The following is a 25,127-nucleotide window of genomic DNA, read 5'->3' on the forward strand; positions in this document are numbered from 1 at the left end:
TGTGATTTTGCTCAACGACTTTGGCCAAAACTGGGGGAAAAAGCTCAATAACTTTTCTGTCTAGATTTTCACTTTTTGAAATATGGCAACCCTAGCTAAACTAGAACTTTATCCTCCCCTTCACATAACTGCACTTCTGAAAATCCTGAACAATACAGTTCCCAGAATCCCTTGGAAGGAAGTAATACAGACTCTCCCTATTTTCCAGGGACAGTTCTGAATTTACAGAAGCCACCCCCAGTTTCTGATTTGATAGTGGAATGTCCTTCTTTTCCTTAGGATGTCCCTGTTTTCTTTGGAGAAATGTTGGAGGGTATGGAGTTCTCTGACCCCTGAGCCATCTGAAGGGAGCCCTGTATAGGGAAGCTTTTAATGTTTTATTGTGTTTTTATATATGTTGGAAGCTGCTCAGAGTGGCTGGGGCAACCCAGTCAGATGGGTGGGGAATAATAATAGTAAGAAGAAGAAGAAGAAGAAGAAGAAGAAGAAGAAGAAGAAGAAGAAGAAGAAGAAGCATGCCTATTTTCATTGGAAAAATGTTGGAGGGTATGGTAAATGTGTGTTTGCTGTGCTCTGAATGCATGGTGTGAATCGGCCCTTAGATAAAAGTTAGCTCTAGAGCTGCTAGTTAGAATCATAGATACCATCAAACTGTAAAGTTGGAAGGGACCCTGAAGATCTGACATAGTCTGCATCCAGAAAAAGCAGTTATAGGTAAGCACAACCTCTGCAGTCACCCTGGGTGCTGTGCTGCGGGGGCTGCCAAAATAATGCTGTAGAATGGAGCCAGAGAGGTTCCAGAATTTTAGCTCTTCTTCTTTGCCGATCACTCGTAGCTGAGTAAGATTGTCTTCCATAGACACGATCTTAACAGTTACAGATAGGTAGCCGTGTTGGTCTGCCATAGTCAAAACAAAATAAAAAAATTCCTTCCAGTAGCACCTTAAAGACCAACTAAGTTAGTTCTTAGTATGAGCTTTCGTGTGCATGCACACTTCTTCAGATACACTGAAATAGAAGTCACCAGACCCTTCTATATAGTGAGAAGGTGGAGAGGGGTATTACTCAGAAGGGTGGTGGGATAGGGTGATTGGCAGATAGCTGTGATGAGCCTGTTGACGACTCTTAACGACTGCAGTAGGTCTTACAGGAAAAAGCAAGGGGTGAGAAGGTGAAAAATGGCTTTGTCATGTATAATGAGATAAGAATCCAATGTCTTTGTTCAGACCAGGTCTCTCCATGGTTTTAAGTTTGGTAATAAGTTACTGGTTTCTCTGTCTTGTAGGAGAACACTTCAATCTCCCAGGACATTCTATACAAGATCTCAAAGTAGCTGTTCTATTACAAAGGAATTTCAGAAATAGACTGGAAAGAGAAGCTGCTGAATTGCAACTTATTACCAAACTTAAAACCATGGAGAGACCTGGTCTGAACAAAGACATTGGATTCTTATCTCATTATACATGACAAAGCCATTTTTCACCTTCTCACCCCTTGCTTTTTCCTGTAAGACCTATTGCAGTCGTTAAGAGTCGTCAACAGGCTCATCACAGCTATCTGCCAATCACCCATTCCCACCACCCTTCTGAGTAATACCCCTCCCCACCTTCTCACTATATAGAAGGGTCTGGTGACTTCTGTTTCAGTGTATCTGAAGAAGTGTGCATGCACATGAAAGCTCATACCTAGTACGATCTTAACAGTGAGTCCATGAGTGACTGTGGAGGCCAATTCTGGATCCACACGTCCTTCCACAGTGGGGACATAGGTTTCCAGGCAGGAGTTGATCACGATGTGGATTTGCCAAGCGTGTCTTCCTCTTAGCACGTTTCTCCCCTTTGTCCTAAGTTCAAGCGTCTTCAAAGTCCATGACCCCTTTGGTAAAGGCTGTCCTCCAATTGGAGCACTCGCAGGCCAGTGTTTCCCAGTTGTCAGTGTTTATACAGTGGTACCTTGGGTTACATATGCTTAAGGTTACAGACTCTGCTAACCCAGAAATAGTACCTCGGGTTAAGAACTTTGCTTCAGGATGAAAACAGAAATCGTGCTCCGGCGGCGCGTCAGCAGCGGGAGGCCCCATTAGCTAAAGTGGTGCTTCAGGTTAAGAACAGTTTCAAGTTAAGAACAGACTTCCAGAACGAATTAAGTACTTAACCCGAGGTACCACTGTGCTACATTTTCTGAGATTTGCCTTGAAAGAGTCTTTAAACCTCTTTTGTTGACCACCAGCATTACGCTTTCCATTCGAAATAGAGTAGTTGTTTTGGAAGATGATAATCAGGCATCCGCACAACATGACCAGTCCAATGAAGTTGATGTTGAAGAATCATTCCTTCGATACTGGTGATCTTTGCTTCTTCCAGTACAGTGGCATTAGTTACCCTGTCTTCCCAAGTGATGTGCAAAAAATTTTGGAGACACTGTTGATGGAATCTTTGTAGGAGTTGGAGATGGTGTTTATAAGTGGTCCATGTTTCACAAGCATACAGTAAGGTTGGTAGTTCAACAGCTTCGTAAACAAGCATTTTGGTTTCCCTGCAAATGTCCCTGTCCTCAAACACACTACTGCTGCTGAAATCTAGAAGGTTGAAGATTCATTTCATTGTAACTTTGCTCACATGTACTAATGCAAGGTATTCTTGTGGAAGAGAAATTGGGTAGTGCCTGTAGCTCACTGTTGGAGGGGCTGCTTGTGTGTAGAAAGTCCTAGGTTCACTCCTTTGGGTCATTCTACCTGAGAAGGAGTTTTGTGGGGCTAGAAAGTTTGATATTTTCCTCAACCAGATAACTTGGTTCAAGAAAAGGCTAAGTAGATGCAATAACCCTTATACATAGTAGCATGCTGTTCACGAGAATGACTTCCACATGTGGTTTATGTGCTGGGCAATTGAGGATCTCTGGAGATACTTCATTTGAATTAGTCCTTCGTACTCTCACTTGCCTCACAATGTCTTCTTTTTGGGGACGATTATAGGCAGCAATTGGTGCAGTCTGCTAATAGGTGCTCAAATTGAGATAGCCAATAAACAGAAAATAACAGACAACCCTTGTATAGGGGATTGGCTCCAATGTATGTGGCAGATGGAATACAGTAGACGATAAGACTTACTTAACTAGTAGGATACAGAGTGGTGGTGTTGAGAAAAGTATACTGATAATTAAGTTATTTTATTCAGTGTGAATAAATGCTATAATTTAAGGGTTTTTTGCAGATATTTTATTGATAAGCAGGTTCCACTTCTGGTCTGCCACTGGAACTTGACCTGCATCTTATCTGTTGCAAACTAATACTTGGTTTTGTCATTTATGATGTAGTATACATAGATTTCAGTAGTGATTACATTATCCATGGCTATGCGTGAAGTAATTGATTTGGGCACATGAAATGACATTTATATTTGAAAAAAAAAGGCATCACATTACCTGACTTTAAAACGTCTATTTTTTATTTTTATTTTTGGTGGGGAAAATCAGCAAACAACTGTCCACACCAAACAAGTCAGGGTGTATTTTAATCTGCAATGGATTTTTGTTGAATTACTTGCTTCCATTATCTAGTTATAATCCACAGGGGATTATATCAGTACTGTATATATATCACTTGATCTTTTTGCTCACCTTCTCAACCTACCCTGTGTGGCGGATGTTCACGGCAAAACTGGAAATTTTGATTCCAGCTATATGTAACATCAGCATTCAGTAAGTGATACAGTTCCTTCCTCTTCAGTGCTTGGACACTGAGGTCCTCCTTCAGGGGCCTTCTGGCGGTTCCCTCACTGCGAGGATACAGGGAACCAGGCAGAGGGCCTTCTCGGTGGTGGCGCCCACCCTGTGGAACACCCTCCCATCAGATGTCAAGGAAATAAGCAGCTATCCTATTTTTAAAAGACATCTGAAGGCAGCCCTGTTTAGGGAAGTTTTTAATATTTAATGCAGTATTGTTTTTAACACTTGATTGGGAGCCACCCAGAGTGGCTGGGGAAACTCAGCCAGATGGGTGGGGTATAAATAATAATAATTATTATTATTGCACCAATATATCAAACATTTTTCTTAGGGTTTAAAAACAACAACACTGTGCTGATTTGTTGTAAAACTTGTGAAGTGCAGAGAGCCCCCTGTAGCAGTCACCTGCCCGTATTTTTCTAAATGGGGAAATGACAGGCCCCAGAGCAATATAGTTTAAGAATCTTTAGTTGGAAGTCTTTTTCCTTTCAACAGTTTTGGGGATGTGTGCCCAAAACACACATCTACTAAGTCCATCTGGGGGTGGGGGGGAAGGTGTTGGCAAAGGGTTACCATAGAGTAGATATCTGCCCTCCACATGCAGCAATTGAGCAGAATCAAATTTTCAGGAACCTTTTAACAGTTACGCAAATTGCAAGTCCTAGATGCGAATCATGGGACATGGGTGGCGCTGTGGGTTAAACCACAGAGCCTAGGACTTGCCGATCAGAAAGTCGGCGGTTTGAATCCCCGTGACAGGGTGAGCTCCCATTCCCCAGTCCCTGCTCCTGCCAACCTAGCAGTTCGAAAACATGTCAAAATGCAAGTAGATAAATAGGTACCACTCCGGCGGGAAGGTAAACGGCGTTTCCGTGCGCTGCTCTGGTTCACCAGAAGCGGCTTAGTCATGCTGGCCACATGACCCGGAAGCTGTATGCCAGCTCCCTCGGCCAATAAAGCGAGATGAGCGCCGCAACCCCAGAGTCAGTCACAACTGGACCTAATGGTCAGGGGTCCCTTTACTTTTAGATGCGAATCACAGCTCACGCAGCTGTGCAGAAGCTTCAAAGAGGGACTTAGAACATTTGTGCTTTCTGAGTTAGTCCAGGAGACAGTTCAGAGAAGCTTGCAGTTGAGTTATTGGGAGCAAAAGAGCTGTGCAAATCCCTAAGTCGAGCGAGGGCAGCTCTGCTGAACCGCAGTATGAATAGAACCTGCCATGATGACACCAAAAGCAGGAAATTCCCTTCATTGTGTGTCACCCGAGGTTGCCAGGGAGACTTCGGGTCTCATTTATTACAGCGAATACATGGCTACGTAGCCAAACATGATACAATGTGTAGGCTTCATTCAGAACCCCTCGGGCGGATTTTGGACGGACGGACTGATGAATAGATACATTTCTACTAAGTATACATACATTATATCACTCTATTGATTTTTGAAAAGTTCCAGGTCGGCCAAGCTGTAATGAGATTTTTGAACTTTGGGCTGTGATCAATGAAAGGAATATTATTGGCCTGGAGAATTGATATAACCCCTCTCTGCAGAGCGTTCTGCTCCCAGGCTGCCCTGCTCCCCACGTATAGGATTCCACCAGACACTTAACCTCTCTTAGAGTGTCATCGGGCTAAAAGGAATCTAATAGTGACACAGGACTTGTGCGTAGCACTCCGGCACTATTGCTTTCCTGTCACAAATAATTTATAGCTTTCTATTTCCATGCTTTTGCCTGCACCCCATCACTGCTTCCTGGGGCTGCTGCAGGGGAGGGGGTGCGAGCGCCGAGGTGGGATCAATATGCTCACGCAAGCATCACTTCAGGGTGCTTTGTGGGAGCAAGGAAGGAACAGTTGTAATATCTGCCCCTTTCTGTCTTCAATCACCGGGCAGCTCTAGAACTTATCTCCTTCAGAGCGTGCTTCTTGGTACTTCAAAACCACAGGCAAAGGCTCATCTAGTTTAGCCGCCTGTGTCCAATAGTGATCAACCAGGTAACTTTGGAAAACTCACAAGGGCACTTTGTTGGTTTACTAAACGGCCTTGGCCCAGTATATCTGAAGGAGCGTCTCCACCCCCATCATTCTGCCCGGACACTGAGGTCCAGCACTGAGGGCCTTCTGGCGGTTCCCTCACTGTGAGAAGCGAGGTTACAGGGAACCAGGCAGAGGGCCTTCTCGGTAGTGGCGCCCGCCCTGTGGAACGCCCTCCCACCAGATGTCAAAGAGAACAACAACTACCAGACTTTTAGAAGACATCTGAAGGCAGCCCTGTTTAGGGAAGCTTTTAATGTTTGATGCATTACTGTATTTTAATATTTTGTTGGAAGCCGCCCAGAGTGGCTGTGGAAGCCCAGCCAGATGGGTGGGGTATAAATAATTTTATTATTATTATTATTATTATTATTATTATTATCGTAGAACAGCACCATACCCCCCAACATTTCTCCAATTAAAATAGGTTTGTCCTATTCCATGATGATAGTAGTAATATATTTATATCCCACCCATCTGACTGGACTGCCCCAGCTACTCTGGGCAGCTTCCAGCATACATAAAAACATAAGAAAACCTTAAACCTTAAAAAACAGCTTCCCTATACAGGGCTGCCTTCAGATGTCTTCTAAAGGTTATCTCCTTGGCTTGGAGGTCACATAACTCAATACACTCCAACATTTCAATAATAATAATAATAATAATAATAATAATAATAAATTATTTATACCCCGCCCTTCCTGGTTCAGAAAACCGGGCTCAGGGCAGTTAACAAATTTAAAACACTTAATTGATGTAACAAAAAACAGCATAAAATACAGTATAAAACATGAATAAATAAATTCAGAATTCAAAAATCAATTGAGGGGGGGACCCATCCAATAAACATTAGATGATCACCAGGGCTAGCTGGCTAAATTAGTCCTATTTGGGCAAGCGAGGAGACCAGTGGAGAATTAGCTGTGGGATCCCAGAGTGGATAATCTTCATAAAAAGGGGAGGGGAGGGAAGGAAGGGGAATAAAAGATCAGGCTAAATTCAAATTAAAAGCCAGGCAGAATAGCTCTGTCTTACAGGCCCTGCGGAAGGAAGTTAAATCCTGCAGGGCCCTGGTCTCATGGGACAGAACATTCCACCAGGTCGGAGCCATCACTGAGAAGGCCCTGGCCATGGTGGAGGATAATCTGACTTTCCTTAGGGCCCGGGACCTCTAAACTCTGATTATTCATGGACCTTAAGGTCCTTTGTGGGTCATACCAGGAGAGGCGGTCCCATAAATACAAGGGCCCTAAGCCACAAAGGGCTTTAAAGGTCAAAACCAACACCTTAAACCTGACCCGATACTCCACCGGGATGAAAATAGGGATCTCCTAAGAAAAAGTGGGATGTTCTGAGATCAAATCAGAAACTGGGGTGGCTTCTGTAAATCTGGGGTTGCCCCTGGAAAACTTGGAAGGGTCTGCAACACAATATAACCTACCCTGTCCTTCCTTTCGATTCTAGATTCTGGTATGATTATCAGTGTTCTACCTATTTTCTGATAAACTTGCTGTGTCTGTTTTCTGCTATCATACAAAATACTCTAAATTCACGCAACTCGGGTAGGCGACTTCTAGGATCAACGTATATATTGAAGCCTATATATTGTGTCTTTCATTATGTAGAGGCTCTTGCATATGCTGTCTTTCCCTCTTTAGTCTTCTAAATGTCTTTTGTTGTTGTTCTGTGTGCTCATTGTCAACTTTTCTACCATGTAGTTTAAGGATCTAGAACATATAAAGCATCGTTCTTAAGGGATGAGCCCACCCTCCAACATTTCTCTGATGAAAATAGGGGTGCCTTATTATTATTATTATTAATTTTTACCCCACCCATCTGACTGGGTTGCCCTTTTGGCAGCTTCCAACATATATAAAAACAGAAAAGTGAACATAAAAAAACCCTTCTCTATAGAGGATGTCTTCTAAAGGTTGTACAGTTACTTATCTCCTTGGCACGGGGGTCTCATAACTCCATATCCTTCAACATTTCTCCCATGAAAATAGGGACATCCTAAGGAAAAAGCAGGACATTCGGAGATCAAATCAGAAACCAGGATGGCTTCTGTAAATCTGGGACTATCCCTGGAAAATAGGGACACTTTGAGGGTCTGTGTCTGCCAGAGCCCCAGCACGATACTATTCTATTTGTTTCACATTTCCTCTAAAGCTGGCTTTTCTCTGTCTTTTTGCTTCCTGTGAAGCCTAATCCCACACAGCAGAACTCTTAAGTGTTGAGAAAATGTACAATGTCTACAAGATCTATGTTCAACAAAGAGGTTAAACCATCTCTGTATTACTGGGTCAGGGAGCTCTGTTGACCTTGTCAGCCAGCACAACTTGGATCATTTTTTTGTCCACTTCCTTCATGGTGGCACAAAGCTGCAAGTTTCACTTCTGGTACCGAAGTCACACTCTTTCCTGCTCCGATCAGAATTATGTATTCCGGTGGCAGCTAATGAGAAAATATTATTATTGGAAATGTGGAAGCAGGAAGAGGGAGACTTTCCTTTCTCCTCTCCTGAAAAGGAGCTCTAGAGTTGAATTCTCATGAGTACAGTATTGAATTGTCAAGATGGAAAGTCTTACATGAGCAGATAGGCAAACTTCGTTTTGTTTTGTTTATGTCTTGAAGACACTACTCAGATTCACAACTATGCAAGGGGTCTCAGAGACTGGTTCTCAAGACTGTGCAGTCCCTGGGATACAGGCCCCATGGCAAAGTATATCAAAGTACCTGGACACTAGTCCTTTGGGAGAAAGAGCTGTAAGATAACCCGTGCTTCTGTGGGCTGCCACCTTTACTTTGTTGGGAGATTTGTCATCAGATCTCCTGTGTGTGTTTTTAAAAAATGTAATAACTACCAGGGTGTCTGTCTGGCTCTCTGAATCAGTTTGGATGCGACTCTGAAGGAGGGAAGGGTTAACTGTTTTCCTTTATGCTGTTTTCCCAATTAAAATCATGCCCTGAAGTTCCTATTTCCCCCTCGGGCAAGAATATATAATAAATATGGCACCTGTGTTTTTTCCCCTGCTGCTTTGGAGAGCGTGTGATTTTTTGTTAGGAAATCTCTCATTCTCTCTCTCTCTCTCTCTCTCTCTCTCTCTCTCTCTCTGTGTGTGTGTGTGTGTGTGTGAGAGAGAGAGAGAGAGAGAGAGAGTTAACCACAAACCACAGAGCCTAGGACTCGCCGATCAGAAGGTCGGCGGTTCGAATCCCCGCGACGGGGTGAGCTCCCGTTGCTCGGTCCTTGCTCCTGCCAACCTAGCAGTTCGAAAACACATCAAAGTGCAAGTAGATCAATAGGTACCACTCCGGTGGGAAGGTAAATGGCGTTTCTGTGCACTGCTCTGGTTTGCCAGAAGCGGCTTAGTTATGCTGGCCACATGACCTGGAAGCTGTACGCTGGCTCCCTCAGCCAATAAAGCGAGATGAGCACTGCAACCCCAGAGTAGGCCATGACTGGACCCTAATGGTCAGGGGTCCCTTTACCCTTTTACCAGTGCCACAGTCCCAATTACATAACCCACCCTCCCCACAATAGCTTTTGCATTTTCCCGCCTCATGTCTAGTTTCATCCTTTCTGGCCAGCTACACTCTTGACATTCTGAAAGCTTTGTTAAAGCCCATGGCCTGTTCTTCATCCAGTCCCTAAGCATGTTTACTCATAAGGAAGCCCTTCCAAGTTCAATGGCATTTGCTTGGGATTCCTGGTAAATACTCCTACAATTGCAGTCTTCATCAACCTTCCCAACCATAATGAAGTCTAAGCAGAGCCATCTCTCAAGGCATTTTGTTGCCTGAAGCAAAATACAAGATGGCGCCTCCACTCCCATTCCATATACAGAAGCCAGCTGAACGGCTAGTTGAATATTATTTCAATACTGTGGTGAAGGGGATAGTGTCCTCTACCACAACTTAGGGCAAAAGGCCACATGTGAGTGCAGAATAGGCCATGTGGGAGACTCGGGAGGAACACTGATGGGGGACACCATTAATGTTGCCCAGCACCTGCCACCAGAGGTGGGTATTATCACTGTATCTAATGGTAGGGCTGGCCCTGAGTCTATGTAAGCATAACTACATCTGAGTGCATACACAGATTGTTACATTTGTCTCTTGTTTTCTTTCTCTCTGTGCCTGTTCTCTTGTTCCATCCCTAATCTCAATATTTATCTTGTAAGACTTGGTGCAAGACTTACCTTTTGCTTAAGTTACTCTGTATGGTTCTGTATATAAAGGAAGATGTTAAGAACAATGGGTGGTATTCAGCTAAATTTTACTCAAGAGTAGGTATGTTGAGGGACGCAGGTGGCGCTGTGGGTTAAACCACAGAGCCTAGGACTTGCCGATCAGAAGGTCAGCGGTTCGAATCCCTGCGACGGGGTGAGCTCCCGTTGCATGGTCCCTGCTCCTGCCAACCTAGCAGTTCGAAAGCACGTCAAAGTGCAAGTAGATAAATAGGTACCGCTCTGGCGGGAAGGTAAATGGCGTTTCCGTGCGCTGCTCTGGTTTGTCAGAAGTGGTTTAGTCATGCTGGCCACATGACCTGGAAGCTGTACGCCGGCTCCCTCGGCCAATAAAGCGAGATGAGCACCGCAACCCCAGAGTGGTCCGCGACTGGACCTAATGGTCAGGGGTCCCTTTACTTTTACCTTAGGTATGTTGAAGTTAATCGCACTAACTTAGGCTCATTAACGTCAGGAGAGCTACTCTGAGTATAACTTAATTGCAGTATCACCCGATGTTGATAACCCTTTCACCAATAAAAGGGATCATCATAGAAAATGGCAAAGACTATATGTCTTTTAAAAAATTCTTTACATGTTGCTAAACTTCCTAGACCATCCTTAAGGGCAGTTTACTCCAACCTGCTTCTTTCTCTTGTAAGAATCAAATTATAGCTCTAAACAGTTACTTCATTAAGAAGTGAGATGTAAACCAACTCCCATAATGCATTTGGCTAAGTGGCTCTTGGTCACTGGCACACAAAGTGTATTTTCATACTACTACTAATAATAATAATAATTCAAAACATACATTCTACATGCCTGAGTTTTCACTTGCAGTCTCTATCCTTCAGGTTCAGACTGGGGGTGGGGAGAAAATGTACATATTTCAATTTGAACTTGGCTAATTTGAACTTTCAGAAGCAATATGCACATTGAAACACTGCCACCTTTTGAAATCTGCACTTCTCTGAATTATCCCGTACAGTTCTACTACCAAAAAAACAAAAACAAAAAAATGCAAAAATGCATATATTAGGAGAAACTGTTTTCAAAAGAATATGCATATTTTGCAAAATTGCATTCAAAAACATGAATGCTAAGAGAAGTGCTCACTCAAATACGTTTTTCACATTTTCGTGAGGACTTTTAATCAGAATTTGCAAACTGACACGGAAACGTAGCAAATGAGCTTAAGACGGGGGGAGAATTAGAAACCGAAAGAGACAGATTTAATAGCTAGTATGTTTGTTTGTTTTGTTTTGGCAGGATCATCCGAACCAAAGTGCAGCAGCCATTCCACCCAACACCAGATGGGAGTGCGACTGGAGTTACTGCACCTGGGCATACTATAGGTAAGATAAAACCAGAGAGGTGGGGAGGGAGGGGGGAGGGAGGGAGAAAGTAATGTCAGGAATTGAGTGGTCTCATACACAGGTCCATAGCTGTCAACTTACAGATTTGAAAATAAGGGACCAGCAGCCTCGAAAATAAGGGATCAGCAGCCAAAATAAGGGATTTTGCTTAGCTCATACAGAAATCCACCACTGATGGAGCCATGCTGCTTTTGCTGCCACTGACTGTGTTTTGCAGGGGGTTGGATTAGATGATCCTAAGGGTCTACAACTCTGACCAAAGAAGAGGGGCAGACAAAACTGATGAACGACGTCCAGATGGCAAAGCTTACAGGCAGAATTAGAAACCAGGAAGAGGACCTCTTTAATAAAGAATGGGGAAAGTTTATAATTTAGTTGAAAAGCTATTGTAAAGATTCACATACATTGGTAGGATTGACAGAAAACTTGTAGTAAAAATTTGAACTATGGATGCACAAATGTTTTATAAAAATAGTTATGAAAGGGATGCAGAGGGGGAAATCACTACATTAAGATGCTGCACTGGTTGGAGGGGATGCTAAGCAGCACGTCGGGGCTGCCGTCGTCCTGGCACGAGGAGTTCCATCGGCCCTTCCCCGCCTGAGAGAGAGGGGTGGGTGGGAGAGAGACTCTCGCCCACACCACCCATGAGCCCGGCATGAGGCGGTTGTGGTGCCACGGTGGCTGCTGAAGCGCCACCCTTCTGCGTCCCTCCCCATCCCCTCCTCTTCCTCCTCCCTCAGGCCGCCTCCTCAGCCTCTGCCGCTGCCACCTCCGGCTTCCCCTGGCAGCGCAGCAGAAGTCTTGCAAGAGAGGGGCTGCCTGCCCACCCACCGCCACCGTCTCCTCATGACACGCCCCTGAGGGGGAAAAGGAAGAGACGGAGACGTGGCAGCTCATGCGCACGCTCTCTCTCATGGCGGAGGACCCCGAGCCGCTGCTTCCCTCCCAAGCCCGGCGAGCATGAAACCCGGGAAATTTAAGGGACATCATCAATAAGGGACAGCAGCGGTACACGGCGCTGGGATAAGGGAGTTTCCCGCCAAATAAGGGACGGTTGACAGCTATGCACAGGTCCAGCACACAGTTAAACAAAAGAACAAGATTAAGTGAGGCAAAGCTTTAATGAATGTCTCCCCAAGGCCAAAGCAGCATTGAGCCTGTCCTCTAGCTAGGCTTAGATCTTGGGCACAGAAGTTGTATGTTTGAGTGGCAGCTTTGCAGTTGCTCTTCCAAAGTCGTCCTCATGTTTATATGAAAGCTTTGCTGTCCCATTGCTTGGGGCACATCTATGCAGCTGCTGCCTCAGAAACCTGCCTTGTACATGTGTGAAGAAATCCCTTGTAGCCACAGTTAGCGATTAGAGCCCATTTCCTGCAGGATCAAAAACGCAGTGTGCCCCATATCCATGTATACATTTCAAAAAATGGTGTTGCTCTGCGCAGGTTTTATAAGTGTGTGCACACCGAGGGAGCGATAGAAGACTGAACAGAGGCTAGAATTAATTGAATAGCCTTTTCCCCAGGGATATGACTTTTGTCTCATGGACGTGAAAGGTACTTAAATTAGATCAGCTGCCAAATAATGTAAGTTTGCCAAAGAAGCGAAGGGACAAATGAAGGAGGAGCTGTCCTGTTTTCCAACGCCACATTCCTAGAACGTCTCCTCCAAAACACTGCAAGCTGCGATGCAAACTAGACTGCAGTGCAGGGAAGGAACAGCCTTTGAGGAAATGGGCATGCAGATTCTATTTCTGTGCCAAGCAGCCAAATCTTCCGTAATACAGTCTGGAAGCTGGAAGAAAAGACACCAGAGTCTGTTCACATAGAGGGGTGGTACAGCTCAATCCAGCCTCCTTGAAGGTTTTTGCTTCAAAGATCTAACCAGCTGTGGCCACCGGACTGTTCCCCAAGTCTGTCCATGGCACATTATCGCCCGAGTAACATACAGTCAGGGACACGGGTGGCGCTGTGGGTTAAACTACAGAGCCTAGGACTTGCCGATCAGAAGGTCAGCAGTTCGAATCCCCACCACGGGGTGAGCTCCCGTTGCTCGGTCCCTGCTCCTGCCAACCTAGCAGTTCGAAAGCACGTCAGAGTGCAACTAGATAAATAGGTACTGCTCCGGCGGGAAGGTAAACAGCGTTTCTGTGCGCTGCTCTGGTTCGCCAGAAGCGGCTTCGTCATGCTGCCCATATGACCCGGAAGCTGTATGCCGGCTCCCGCGGCCAATAAAGCGAGATGAGCGCTGCAACCCCAGAGTCGGTCACGACTGGACCTAATGGTCAGGGGTCCCTTTACCTTTAATGTACAGTCATACCTTGGTTTTCGAACAGCTTAATTCTTGAATGTTTTGGCTCTCAAACAATCAAAACCCAGAAGTGACTGTTTTTGTAAGCCGAACGTCCAGCGGGGCTTCTGCGGCTTCCGATTGGCTGCAGGAGCTCCTATAGCCAATCAGAAGCCGTACTTTGGTTTCCAAATGCTTTGGAAGTTGAACAGATATCCGGAACGGATTCCATTTGACTTCCAAGGTACAACTGTATATGCATTAAAAGAGTTATGCCAGCATTCCCAGAAGTATAAATAAGCACTCCTCTCCAGTTTTATTATTAGTAATATAGTAGCACTAACTCCAATCCAATTCCTGTAGGATGGCATATTTTGGGTGGGTGAGGGGAGAAATAGCCTTTCTGTTGCATTATTTACTCAAAAGGGGGTGGTGTGTACACCCACAGTAGAAAAGGGGGGGTGCGTAGCCATGACAAGGCAAGGTGAGGCAATCACCAGACAACAGACAGCAGTAGCTACCCGTGGCTTTTCTTCCTGAGCCCCTGGCCCTCTGTTGCCTCACTGCCCTCCTGAGGCTCCCCAATTTGGCCTGCTACCTTATGTGTGGTGGACAGTATCCCATTAACAGCATTCACCCAGTTTTTGTATGTGAAATTGGGAGAGGCAACATCCTTCTGGCAACATAATAAATTAGGCTGGTCCTGTGTGCAGCCCTCCAAAGGGTTGTTAAAATCAGAGCGGGAAGATAATTTTTGCAAATGAAATTATAGTCACTGCAACGAGGAGAAGGATATCCTCACAGACAGTGGTGTCCAAACTTTTTTCAAAGGGGGCCAGATTTGATGAAGTGAAGGGCCGTGAGGGCCAACCAAAGTGGTTAACCATTCTTTTAGGAGGGAAGTTTTTTTATATATATATTTTACCCCAAAGTTGTTGAGCTAAACTGCCACAGGGGCCAGATTAAACAGACTGGTGGCCCCCGTTATGGACTTTGGACATAGATATGCAGACATTTTCGTTTGTTCCACAGGAACACTTGATTTTGACGGGCACTGAGGGGGGAGCAACTCTCACGTACAATAATTCTGCAGCATGGAGAAAGATACATTTCTCACTCACACTGTTGTATAACCAGGGCTCTTCTTTCCAGTATGTCTCCTTTCCTAGGTGTTGAGCTTTAAAACCCTAAATGGCCTCGGCCCAGTATACCTGAAGGGGTGTCTCCACCCCCATCGTTCAGCCCGGACACCGAGGTCCAGCACCGAGGGCCTTCTGGCGGTTCCCTCACTGCGAGAAGCCAAGTTACAGGGAACCAGGCAGAGGGCCTTCTCGGTAGTGGCCCCTGCCCTGTGGAGCGCCCTCCCACCAGATGCCAAAGAGATAATTAATCCTATGACTTTTCATAGACATCTGAAGGCAGCCCTGTTTTGGGAAGCTTTTAATGTTTGATGTTTTGGTGTGTTCCTTTATACTTTGTTGGAAGCTGCCCAGAGTACAATCAGTCAATCAATCAATCAATCAATCAATCAAATAATAAATACTTCATGACCATCCCTACTTGTTGCCCAAGACCTTGGGGGGGTTGGTTGGTGTTCTTATCAGGGCTCCTTTCCCACCCACCTAGATTCCAAAAGAAACTGCAGCGTTCCTTGGTTTTTCCCTTCTTTAATCTATTATAGGTGACTTTCCAAGCTGCGGCCATTTTCTCCTCCACCTCCATGCTCATGAGACTGAAGCAGGTCCTTTTTCATAAACAAGTGATGGCCCCAGCTTCTGTCTGAAGGAGCCTTCTGGCTCACAAGGTGGTGATAGCACCATGATCTCCTCTGGCGTTAGCTACCAAGGACACACGTGGCTGTTCTGTGCTTCCATGGTGCCAAGGCTTTCTCCACAGTCCAGTTTGCTGGGGGTGCAGGCAGCAATTTCAAGCTGCGACCTATTGCCATGTGAGCATTGTGGGGTGGGGGGGGGAGTTGTTGTTGTTTGAACCATATTTGGGGAAAGAGGAGAGAAAAGGTGCGCCTGAGTGGCCTTGCCATCCCAAAGTCACCGCTTCTTTCCCGCCTCACAAGTTTATCAAGGGGCGGTTTATATTAATCAGCGTCAGTTGATTAATCCAGCGCATTAATCTGTTGGATCTCGGGTTACTTCCACGCCAGGTGTTTTGAGGTGGAATTCCCCATTCTTTGGCCTCTAAAAAAGAAGGTAGGGAGATTCAGTTTCTGAAGCATGGGAAACAGTGAAGAAGAATAAGGAGTGCTTAAAACCATGAGTAAAATCAACATTTCAACTTTTGGTCAGAACACATGTGATCTGCTGTGCTGTGATTTTTTTCACAACACCTCCACAGAGACTGAGTATTCTATTTATTGAATCAGTTTTAAGCAATGAAATTTTCATAAATTAACCTGCATGAATGAAAAAGACGTTCTGCATAAAAAAACTACTACTTCTTTTAAATAAATAAATGCCGCATGCATGTTCAGGTGCGCCAACTTGGGGGGGGGGGCACAAGGTGTCACCGGCCTCCTCAACAGCTTGGTACTGGATAGCTCAGTTGGTTAGAGTGCATTGCTAATACCAAGATTGCAAGTTTTCTATAAATATATATATAATACTGTATATAATTCTTAATTAAATTTTCTAATTTACATTTCGAAATAATCATTTAAACAACCTTAAATCAATGACTTCCCTTCTTCTCTTTCCATGGTTCATCCCTGCATATTTACATGAACTAAACCATTCAGTAAACCATTGTTACATCCATCAAAATTTATTTGCACTGTTGAACTTATCTTAATGCTACCAGCGTTTTGAAATGAACACAATTTTCACCCATATATTCAGTAAACATTTTCCAGTCTTCTTTAAACGTACATTCTTCTTGCTCTCTTTTTCTATATGTTAAATCTGCAAGTTGCGCGTATTCAATCAATTTAAGTTGCCATTCTTATTTGGTTGGGACCTCGTCTGTATTCCATTTTTGGGCTAACAAAACACGGGCCGCAGTAGCAGCAAACATAAATAGTCTTTTTTTTTTTTTTTTTTTACACCTGGGAATTTCCCTCTGAATGATTCCCAAGAAAAAGGAATCTGGGTTGGTTTTTTTGTGGTTTTTTTTGGAAAGGTCCTTTTAAACATTTTTTCAATTCATTGAAGATCATTTCCCAATACTCTTTTACCCTTTTACAAGTCCACCACATATGATAAACGTACCCTCAACCTCATTACATCTCCAGCACTTATCTGATTCAGACTTATACATTTTAGTAAGTCTAAAGGTAAAGGGACCCCTGACCATTGGGTCCAGTCGTGGCCGACTCTGGGGTTGCGGTGCTCATCTTGCTTTATTGGCCGAGGGAGCCGATGTACAGCTTCCAGGTCATGTGGCCAGCATGACTAAGTCACTTCTGGCGAACCAGAGCAGCGTACAGAAATGTCGTCTGCCTTCCCGCCGGAGCGGTACCTATTTATCTATATGCCGTATTTTAGGGAGTAGGCGGGGCCCATGACTTACACCATAGGAGCCTACACAACACAAAACACTGTTGCTGTATGTAGGTTTTATTTTATTTGTTTTTTATCTTATATTTTGGAAATGTACATCCAATTTTTTTTCCTTTAAATTTTTGAGGGGTCCCCAAGAGAGTGGGGCCCTAAGCTATAGCTGTCTTATACGTAAATCTGGCACTGTACATGTGCTATCTACACCTCTAAAAGTAAAGGTAAAGGGACCCCTGACTATTAGCTCCAGTTGTGGCCGACTCTGGGGTTGCGGCGCTCATCTCACTTTATTGGCCGAGGGAGCCGGCGTACAGCTTCCGGGTCATGTGGCCAGCATGACTAAGCTGCTTCTGGCGAACCAGAGCAGCGCACGGAAACGCCGTTTACCTTCCCGCCGGAGTGGTACCTATTTATCTACTTTCACTTTGACATGCATTCGAACTGCTAGGTTGGCAGGAGCAGGGACCGAGCTCACCCCGTCGCGGGGATTCAAACCGCCGACCTTCTGATTGGCAAGTCCTAGGCTCTGTGGTTTAACCCACAGCGCCACCCGCGTCCCTGTCTACACCTCTAGCTCACATCAAAGGGCAGCGCGAAACAAGCAGGAACCCAACAGGTGCAAGGAGACACCTTTATTAGTCCGAGTAAGTGGTATAGATTCCAACGTTTCTTTAAAAGCAATTAGCTCTTCTCTAGGGGACTGTCAGAATCAGGATTAGCTCAAATCTATTGCAGGCTCAGCTGCCACGGAGGGAGTCCGTATGTCAGTGGCTCATTTTGGAGCTAGTCATCTAAGAAACTGTAATAGATGTAGCCTATTTCTTTTTCTGTCAGCCCCTGATGAAGAGCTAATTGTTCAAAAGAGGTTGGGATTTATACCTCTTGGATGAATACGCTTGTTCCCTCCACCTGCTGAATTTCTGGTTCTTCTGAAGTTAGGTTCCTGCTACTTCTCCACCTGCAGTCTTTGTACATACTGATGTTAAAAGTAGTGATTGATATGTATATATAAATTATAGTATAAATTAGTCTAGCAAATGAATTGGTTAATTATTGCAACCCTAATTTATATACAGTGGTACCTCGCAAGACGAATGCCTCGTAAGACGAAAAACTCGCAAGACGAAAGAGTTTTTCGTTTTTTGAGTTGCTTCGCAAGACGAATTTCCCTATGGGCTTGCTTCGCAAGACAAAAACGTCTTGCAAGTTTGTTTCCTTTGTCTTGCAAGTTTGTTTCCTTTTTCTTAAAACCGTGCATTCAGGGGGTGCAGTTGCGACTTGACTTCGAGGAGCAACTCATAGCACGCGGTGTGGTAGCCTTTTTTGAGGTTTTTGAAGACTTTGGTGATTTTTGAAGCTTTTCCAAAATCCATGCTTCGCAAGACGAAAAAATCGCAAGACGAAAAAACTCGCAGAACGAATTAGTTTCGTCTTGCGAGGTACCAATGTATTTGGATCCTGATACTGACGGTTTTGTAGTCGTTTTAAACTGTTCTGTTGATGTAACTGGGAATAGCTCATATTTTCCCCAAATTGATTTCTAAAAGCGCCTTAAAGCTATATTTTCTTTCTGACAATAGTCATTTTGCTTACTAGATGGTTAAATTTTCTATGGTTAAGGTATAGGAAACAGTCGCCTTTGCAAAGGTGGCAGGTGACTGCAGTGCAACTTGTGACTTTGTTTAATTATAATTTATTAACAGATAGAATAGCAAGCAGAAAGCCAGTCTATCAATTAAAGGCGCTTATTAGAAAGCTTATCAGGAATTTCTTGATCAGAAATTTAGTAAGGGGGGGTTAGTTGCTCAAAACCTGCCATCACCAGTCTTGTCCTAAAATCCACAGCTAGAGGATATTGTGTATTTTGCTGGTTGCACATTAAGATGTTCCTGAGCAATGTGTTCCAGTACATTCTCTTGGTGTGGGGAGTGCTGCAGGAATGACTTTCTAATTCCTGCTTAAGATCTTAGTAGTGTCTGCATATCAGCTTAAACAGTACCCCTTCTGGAGTACTCCTTGCAGATCAAGATTACTCTGTGTCCCAGAACCATAAAATGTGCAGAGAGGCTAGCTTAGGGTTTCATTGGCTGATAAACTGAGGAAGAAGGGGTTCCCCAGGGGCAGGAAATTTAAAAACCACAGCGGTGGTGGTGGCGGCAATGGTGATGAGACGCCCGGCAGTGATTGGCCGTGGTGCCCTGATGTCACAGAGGGGAAAGGCAGGCGGAATAGGCTAAAGGTTATTATTGCCTGAGGCACTCTACCCAAAAGAGCAACTGGGACTAGGAAAGTGATGCAGAAGGAGGTGCATAAGAAAGGATAAAGCTGAAGGAAAATGGGGGGCTGAAGCTAAAAAGACACAAGCAATTGCATGCTACATCAGCTGAAGTATAGTGTTCAGTTCATGAGAAGCAATGGCACCACTCTTTGGTACTGGAGCAAAATGTCCAGTTCTGGGCACTGCAGTTAAAGGAGGACATCAACCAAGTGTAATGTCAGGCTTTGGGGAAGCGGCTTCCTCCCTCCCTTTAGCTGTGGATAAGCAGAACAAAGCAAAAATAGTCTCTTACCATTTAAAGAGCTTTTAATGATCACAGCGAAAGAACAAAGAGTCTATTCTCGGAGTAAAGGTGCTCCCAATTAAGGTTTCCACCCACTCCCCCCCGAGTCACTTCCTCGTCTTGCAACCTGATCTCGCAACCGCTGTGCCTTCTGTGCAGCTACCTTGTCTAATCTATGTGACCTTGGACTGATCGGCTGGACATTTTCCAGCGAACCGGAGTCCATTAACTCTCTCTCTCTCTCTTTCTCTTCTGGTTCTTCTTCTCCTAGCTGTTCACCACCCAGTTCTTCCCAACTTTTGTCTTCAGAACTGTGCCCCTCTGCAAACCACTGTTCCAATTTTATACTGTTCCACTGCTTCTGGGCAGCTTCAGGATCCTGGTTAGGAGCAGGGGAAGGGGGAGGCTCCCACCATTCCTCATTTGTGCAGCCCTCCTCAGCACAGTCTCTGACATGTAATGTACCTGGAGGAGAGCTACAAAGATTGTGAAGAGCCTAGACAGCAATTCTTGGTGAAAAGTTGAAGGAACTGCCTTTCTTCAGTCTGGAAGGGGCAGCTAAGAGGCAATATGATAGCCACCTAAAAATATTTTGATAGTGTCTCATAGATGATGGAGCTCTGGAGGGTAGGATGGAGCTGCAGAGAGTAGGATTCAAATTAATGGGTTCACATTATAAGAACTTTCTGATGGTACAAGCTGCTTAACAGTGGGCCTGATGGTCACCTGTCGGGGGTGCTGGAGCACTGAACTTCCTACGGAGGACCTTAAGGTCCATAAAAAGCAACACCCTAGAGGTCCCAGGCCCTAAGGAAGTCAGATTAACCTCAACCAGAGCTAGGGCCTTTTCAACACTGGCTCCGGCCTGGTGGAACACTCTGTCTTATGAAACCAGAGCCCTGCGGGATCTGATTTCTTTCTGCAGGGCCTATAAGACAGAGTTGTTCCACCTGGGCTTCGGCTTGGAATCAGTTTGATTCCCTCCCCCTCTTCTTTTTTCCTTTCTCCTCCTGTGATGGAACTCCTATTTGGGGACTTCCCTGGGTTTTTTCTGGCCCATGTAGGACCACAGTCTGGATAGTTAGCCTTGGTGAAGACTTGACGTTTTCATCCCCCAAAAAGTTTTTGATTTGAATTTCCATTGAAATGAGGCTGTATTTTAATGTTTTAATGTTGTATTTTAATCTTGTTTTTAAGTTGTATTTCAATCAATTTGATTTTATATCAGGTGTTAGCCGCCCCAAGCCCGGTCTTGGCTGGGGAGGGCAGGGTATATATATATATAAAAAAAAATTATTATTATTATTATTATTATTATTATTATTATTATTATTAGCAGGGGGACAGATGAAACGACTCTAGAGATGCCTCCAAACTCGGTGATTCAATTACCGTATTTTTTGCTGTATAAGACTCACTTTTTCCCTCCTAAAAAGTAAGGGGAAATGTGTGTGCGTCTTATGGAGCGAATGCAGGCTGTGCAGCTATCCCAGAAGCCAGAACAGCAAGAGGGATTGCTGCTTTCACTGCACAGCGATCCCTCTTGCTGTTCTGGCTTTTGAGATTCAGAATATATTTTTTTTTGTTTTCCTCCTCCAAAAACTAGGTGCGTCTTGTGGTCTGGTGCGTCTTATGAGTGAAAAATACGGTAATATGGCAATTCACCTTCCACCAGCATCAATTTTCAGCATTGCCAGCAGGGCAGGCTGGATGTTTCTGGGGACCCTTGAGCAGAGGATGTCAGTGGGCCCCTTTCTCCCTTCCTTTCTTCCTTAAACCACACTCCTCCCTCCCTCTTGGGCTCCCCCCTTTAAAGTAAAACAGACCTTGAATAACAGGGCAATGGCAATGTTTCAATGGTGTTTCAGATATACGCGGTTTCACTTAAACACGAGGTGCCTTGGAACGTAACCCTAAATGGGGAGATGTCTGTAATCAGTATGGCAAACTGAAGTCCTGCACAGGTCTACGGAGCAGAACCAGCCTGCCTGTGGGGCAGAGTGAAGTATCTCCCTCAGGTGGCAGAAGTACAAGCGCTGGCACACTGCCCACCCCATGGCATAGTGCACAGGGTCGCCACTCATGTTCCCTGCCATGGGGCAGAGAACACTACTCTGGTCAGACCTCACCTGCAGTACTGTGTCCAGTTCTGGGCACCACAGTTCAAGAAGGACACTGACAAACTGGAACGTGTCCAGAGGAGGGCAACCGAAATGGTCAAAGGCCTGGAAACGATGCCTTATGAGGAACGGCTAAGGGAGCTGGGCATGTTTAGCCTGGAGAAGAGGAGGTTAAGGGGTGATATGATAGCCATGTTCAAATATATAAAAGGATGTCACATAGAGGAGGGAGAAAGGTTGCTTTCTGCTGCTCCAGAGAAGCGGACACGGAGCAATGGTTCCAAACTACAAGAAAGAAGATTCCACCTAAACATTAGGAAGAACTTCCTGACAGTAAGAGCTGTTTGACAGTGGAATTTGCTGCCAAGGAGTGTGGTGGAATCTCCTTCTTTGGAGGTCTTTAAGCAGAGGCTTGACAACCATATGTCAGGAGTGCTCTGATGGTGTTTCCTGCTTGGCAGGGGGTTGGACTCGATGGCCCTTGTGGTCTCTTCCAACTCTGATTCTATGATTCTCTGAGATCCAGCACTGAGGGCCTTCTGGCGGTTCCCTCATTACAGGGAACCAGACAGAGGGCCTTCTTGGTAGTGGCGTCTGCCCTGTGGAACACCCTCCCATCAGATGTCAAGGAAATAAAAAGCTATCTGATATTTAGAAGACATCTGAAGGCAGCACTGTTTAGGGAAGTTTTTAATATTTAATGCTGTCTTGTTTTTAACACTCGATTGGAAGCCGCCCAGAGTGGCTGGGGAAACTCAGCCAGATGGGCGGGGTATAAATAATAAATTATTATTATGATTATTATTATTATAGCAATGCCATGAGGTGCGCCCTAACTCTCTCCGAGTTTGGCAACGGGTTTGCAGTGTTCAGTTGCTGGCAAAAGTGGGCCACAGCGGTGTGGGGAGATGGCTGCACATTCCCGTTTCGCCTCAGGTGCTGAAACAGGACAGGCCGCCCCACCTAATGAGACTCGTTTAACTTGTGTTGGGATGCAGATACATACCCTGGAAGGAAAATGGGATTTTGCTGGTTAGTTGTACAGTCATGTGGGAAATGTGTTGTTTAACTGGGTGACACTTATCAGCAACAGTGAGCTCCAGTAACCAATTACAGTGGTACCTTGGTTTGCAAATGGCTTAGTTGTCGAACAAATCGGCTCCCAAACACTGCAAACCAGAAGTTCTGGTATGCGAAAGTGTTTTCGGAAGCCAAACATCTGATGCGGCTTCCGTTTGAGTGCAGGAAGCTCCTGCAGCCAATCGGAAGCCACGCCTTGGTTTTTGAGTGGTTTTGGGAGTCGAATGGACTCCTGGAATGGATTATGTTCTAGAACCAAGGTACAGTAGTAGTGGCACCCGCCCTGTGGAACGCCCTCCCATCAGATGTCAAAAGAGCTAAACAACTACCTGACATTCAGAAGACATCTTAAGGCAGCCCTGTTCAGGGAAGTTCAGGGAAGTTTTTAATGTGTGACATCTTAGTGTATTTTTGGTCTTTGTGGAAGCTGCCCAGAGTGGCTGGGGAAACCCAGCCAGATGGGCGGGGTACAAATAATAAATTATTATTATTATTATTACAGGCCTGTTTGGAAGGAGTGAGCCTATGCAGGGCATATTCCCATGAAGACTTTCACTGTTAGCCATTCTGTGACTCTAATATTTACCTGTAGTGTCATAGGCTCTTGAAAAATAGTGGGTATGTGTCAGTGGTGTGTGGGGAAATTTTTCATAGGAGAAAGTTAGGGTCAGAGGCACCAGTTTGTGAGGGGGATTGTGGGGGGGGGGCCGACATCGCAATGCCCCGTTTGTGAGCATCATGCCTCCCTCCCTAAGCCAGGCAGAAGCTTCCTGGATTTTGGGATGGAGGTGTCAGGCCTCTAAAGGGATGCTTGAGCCTTTGTACTCCTTTCAAAAGTTGGGTGGGCTTTGGGAAAGTGGCAGGAGGGTCTTGGCCCCATCTGAGCATCGTGCCTCCCCCCCCCCCCAACAGATGAGCAGAAACCTCTTGGTCTTTGGGAAGGAGGCAGCAGGCTTTAATACTTGAATACTGTATTTTTCGCCCAATAGGACACACCGGCCCATAGGACGCACCAAGTTTTTTCGGTGCTTGTGGGGCTGGCAGCGGGGAGAAGCGCTGTTCTCCCCGCCACCCACCTGCAGACCAGGTCCGGGGACAGCAGGAAGACACGCTGCGCCTCCCAGCTGTCCCCGGAGCTTGTGGGGCTGACGGTGGGGAGGAGCATGCGTCTCCCTGCCGTCAGCCTCCAAACCACATCGGGAGACAGCGGGATGGCGGCGTTCCGCCTCCCCGCTGTCCCCCGACCTTGTGGGGCTGGCGCTGCGGCTCTCCTGAAGCCTGCATTCGCCCCATAGGACGCACACACATTTCCCCTTCATTTTTGGAGGGGGAAAAGTGCGTCCTATAGGGCGAAAAATACGGTACTCTGATTTACTGGGAACATTTAGGGGATTAAGCTAGTCCCCATTGTCCACTGACCACATGCCACTGGCATGTGTGTGTTTTAAACAAGCAACTTCCCAGCTCTCGCGTTCACAGAAAACTATGTTCAGAAGTATGGTGTTCATTTACTGCTAAAAAACATAGCAAGCAGGAGGGCTTGGGTGAGATATATCAGTGGCTAAGAAATACAACTGGTGAACTTAGAAGAGTTTCTTTCTTTCTTTTTTAACTGTCATTAAAAAATGATTTTAACTTCGACATGACAGTTTGGGCCAACAATTGCCCTGCAGTAAACTCAAACTTCCCTAAGCATGAATATGCCTTACTTTTGTAACGTGAAATCTGATTTAAAAGAGTTGCAAAGCTACTCTGAGGATGGGCAAGGTGTGCTTGTGGCAGCACAGGCACTTTGCATAACATTTGCATATGCTAATTGATGCAAATTTGGAAGGATTGCTATAATTTAAATAATGAGGAAGGCTGGGACCAGGTGATCTGGGTGCCTGCTTCCTCTGCTCTCCAGGCACTAACTGCCAATGGGCAACTTTCGTGTTACCCTGCTCTCCCTTCCAATAGTTCTCCATCATTAAATGGTACCCAGAATGGACAGGCCTGCAAATGGAAGATGTCTTCAAATGCAGGAAGACTGTTCTCTAGCTCAGAAATCCCCTCAAATGCAGGACGATGCTCATTAATGGCTTGGACAGTCCCCACTCTTGCACTGTTTTGCCATAGGGCAAAAACCTTCCTGTTTATGCCTCCTTAAAAAGAAAACAGAAAACAGAAAACAGATGTTTTTATCCAACAACTCTGTTTTATCT

General features: G+C 45.2%; 1 protein-coding gene across 9 annotated transcripts in view; it reads left to right on the forward strand.

The window, feature by feature from the left end:
* Positions 1–25,127, forward strand: part of PAX2 (paired box 2) — a 145,100-nt gene that overhangs the window by 47,226 nt on the left and 72,747 nt on the right. For 8 of the 9 annotated variants that reach the window (XM_079975303.1, XM_079975305.1, XM_079975306.1 and 5 more), the window contains one exon: positions 11,258–11,343. In XM_079975303.1, the coding sequence (XP_079831429.1) occupies positions 11,258–11,343 (86 nt within the window). Of the gene's footprint in view, positions 1–5,018; positions 5,137–11,257; positions 11,344–25,127 lie in introns of those variants that run through there. The other variant, XM_079975304.1, reaches the window with a different exon arrangement.

The sequence above is a fragment of the Podarcis cretensis genome (genome assembly GCF_951804945.1).
Source record: "Podarcis cretensis genome assembly, chromosome: 5".
Taxonomy (NCBI): Eukaryota; Metazoa; Chordata; class Lepidosauria; order Squamata; family Lacertidae; genus Podarcis; species Podarcis cretensis.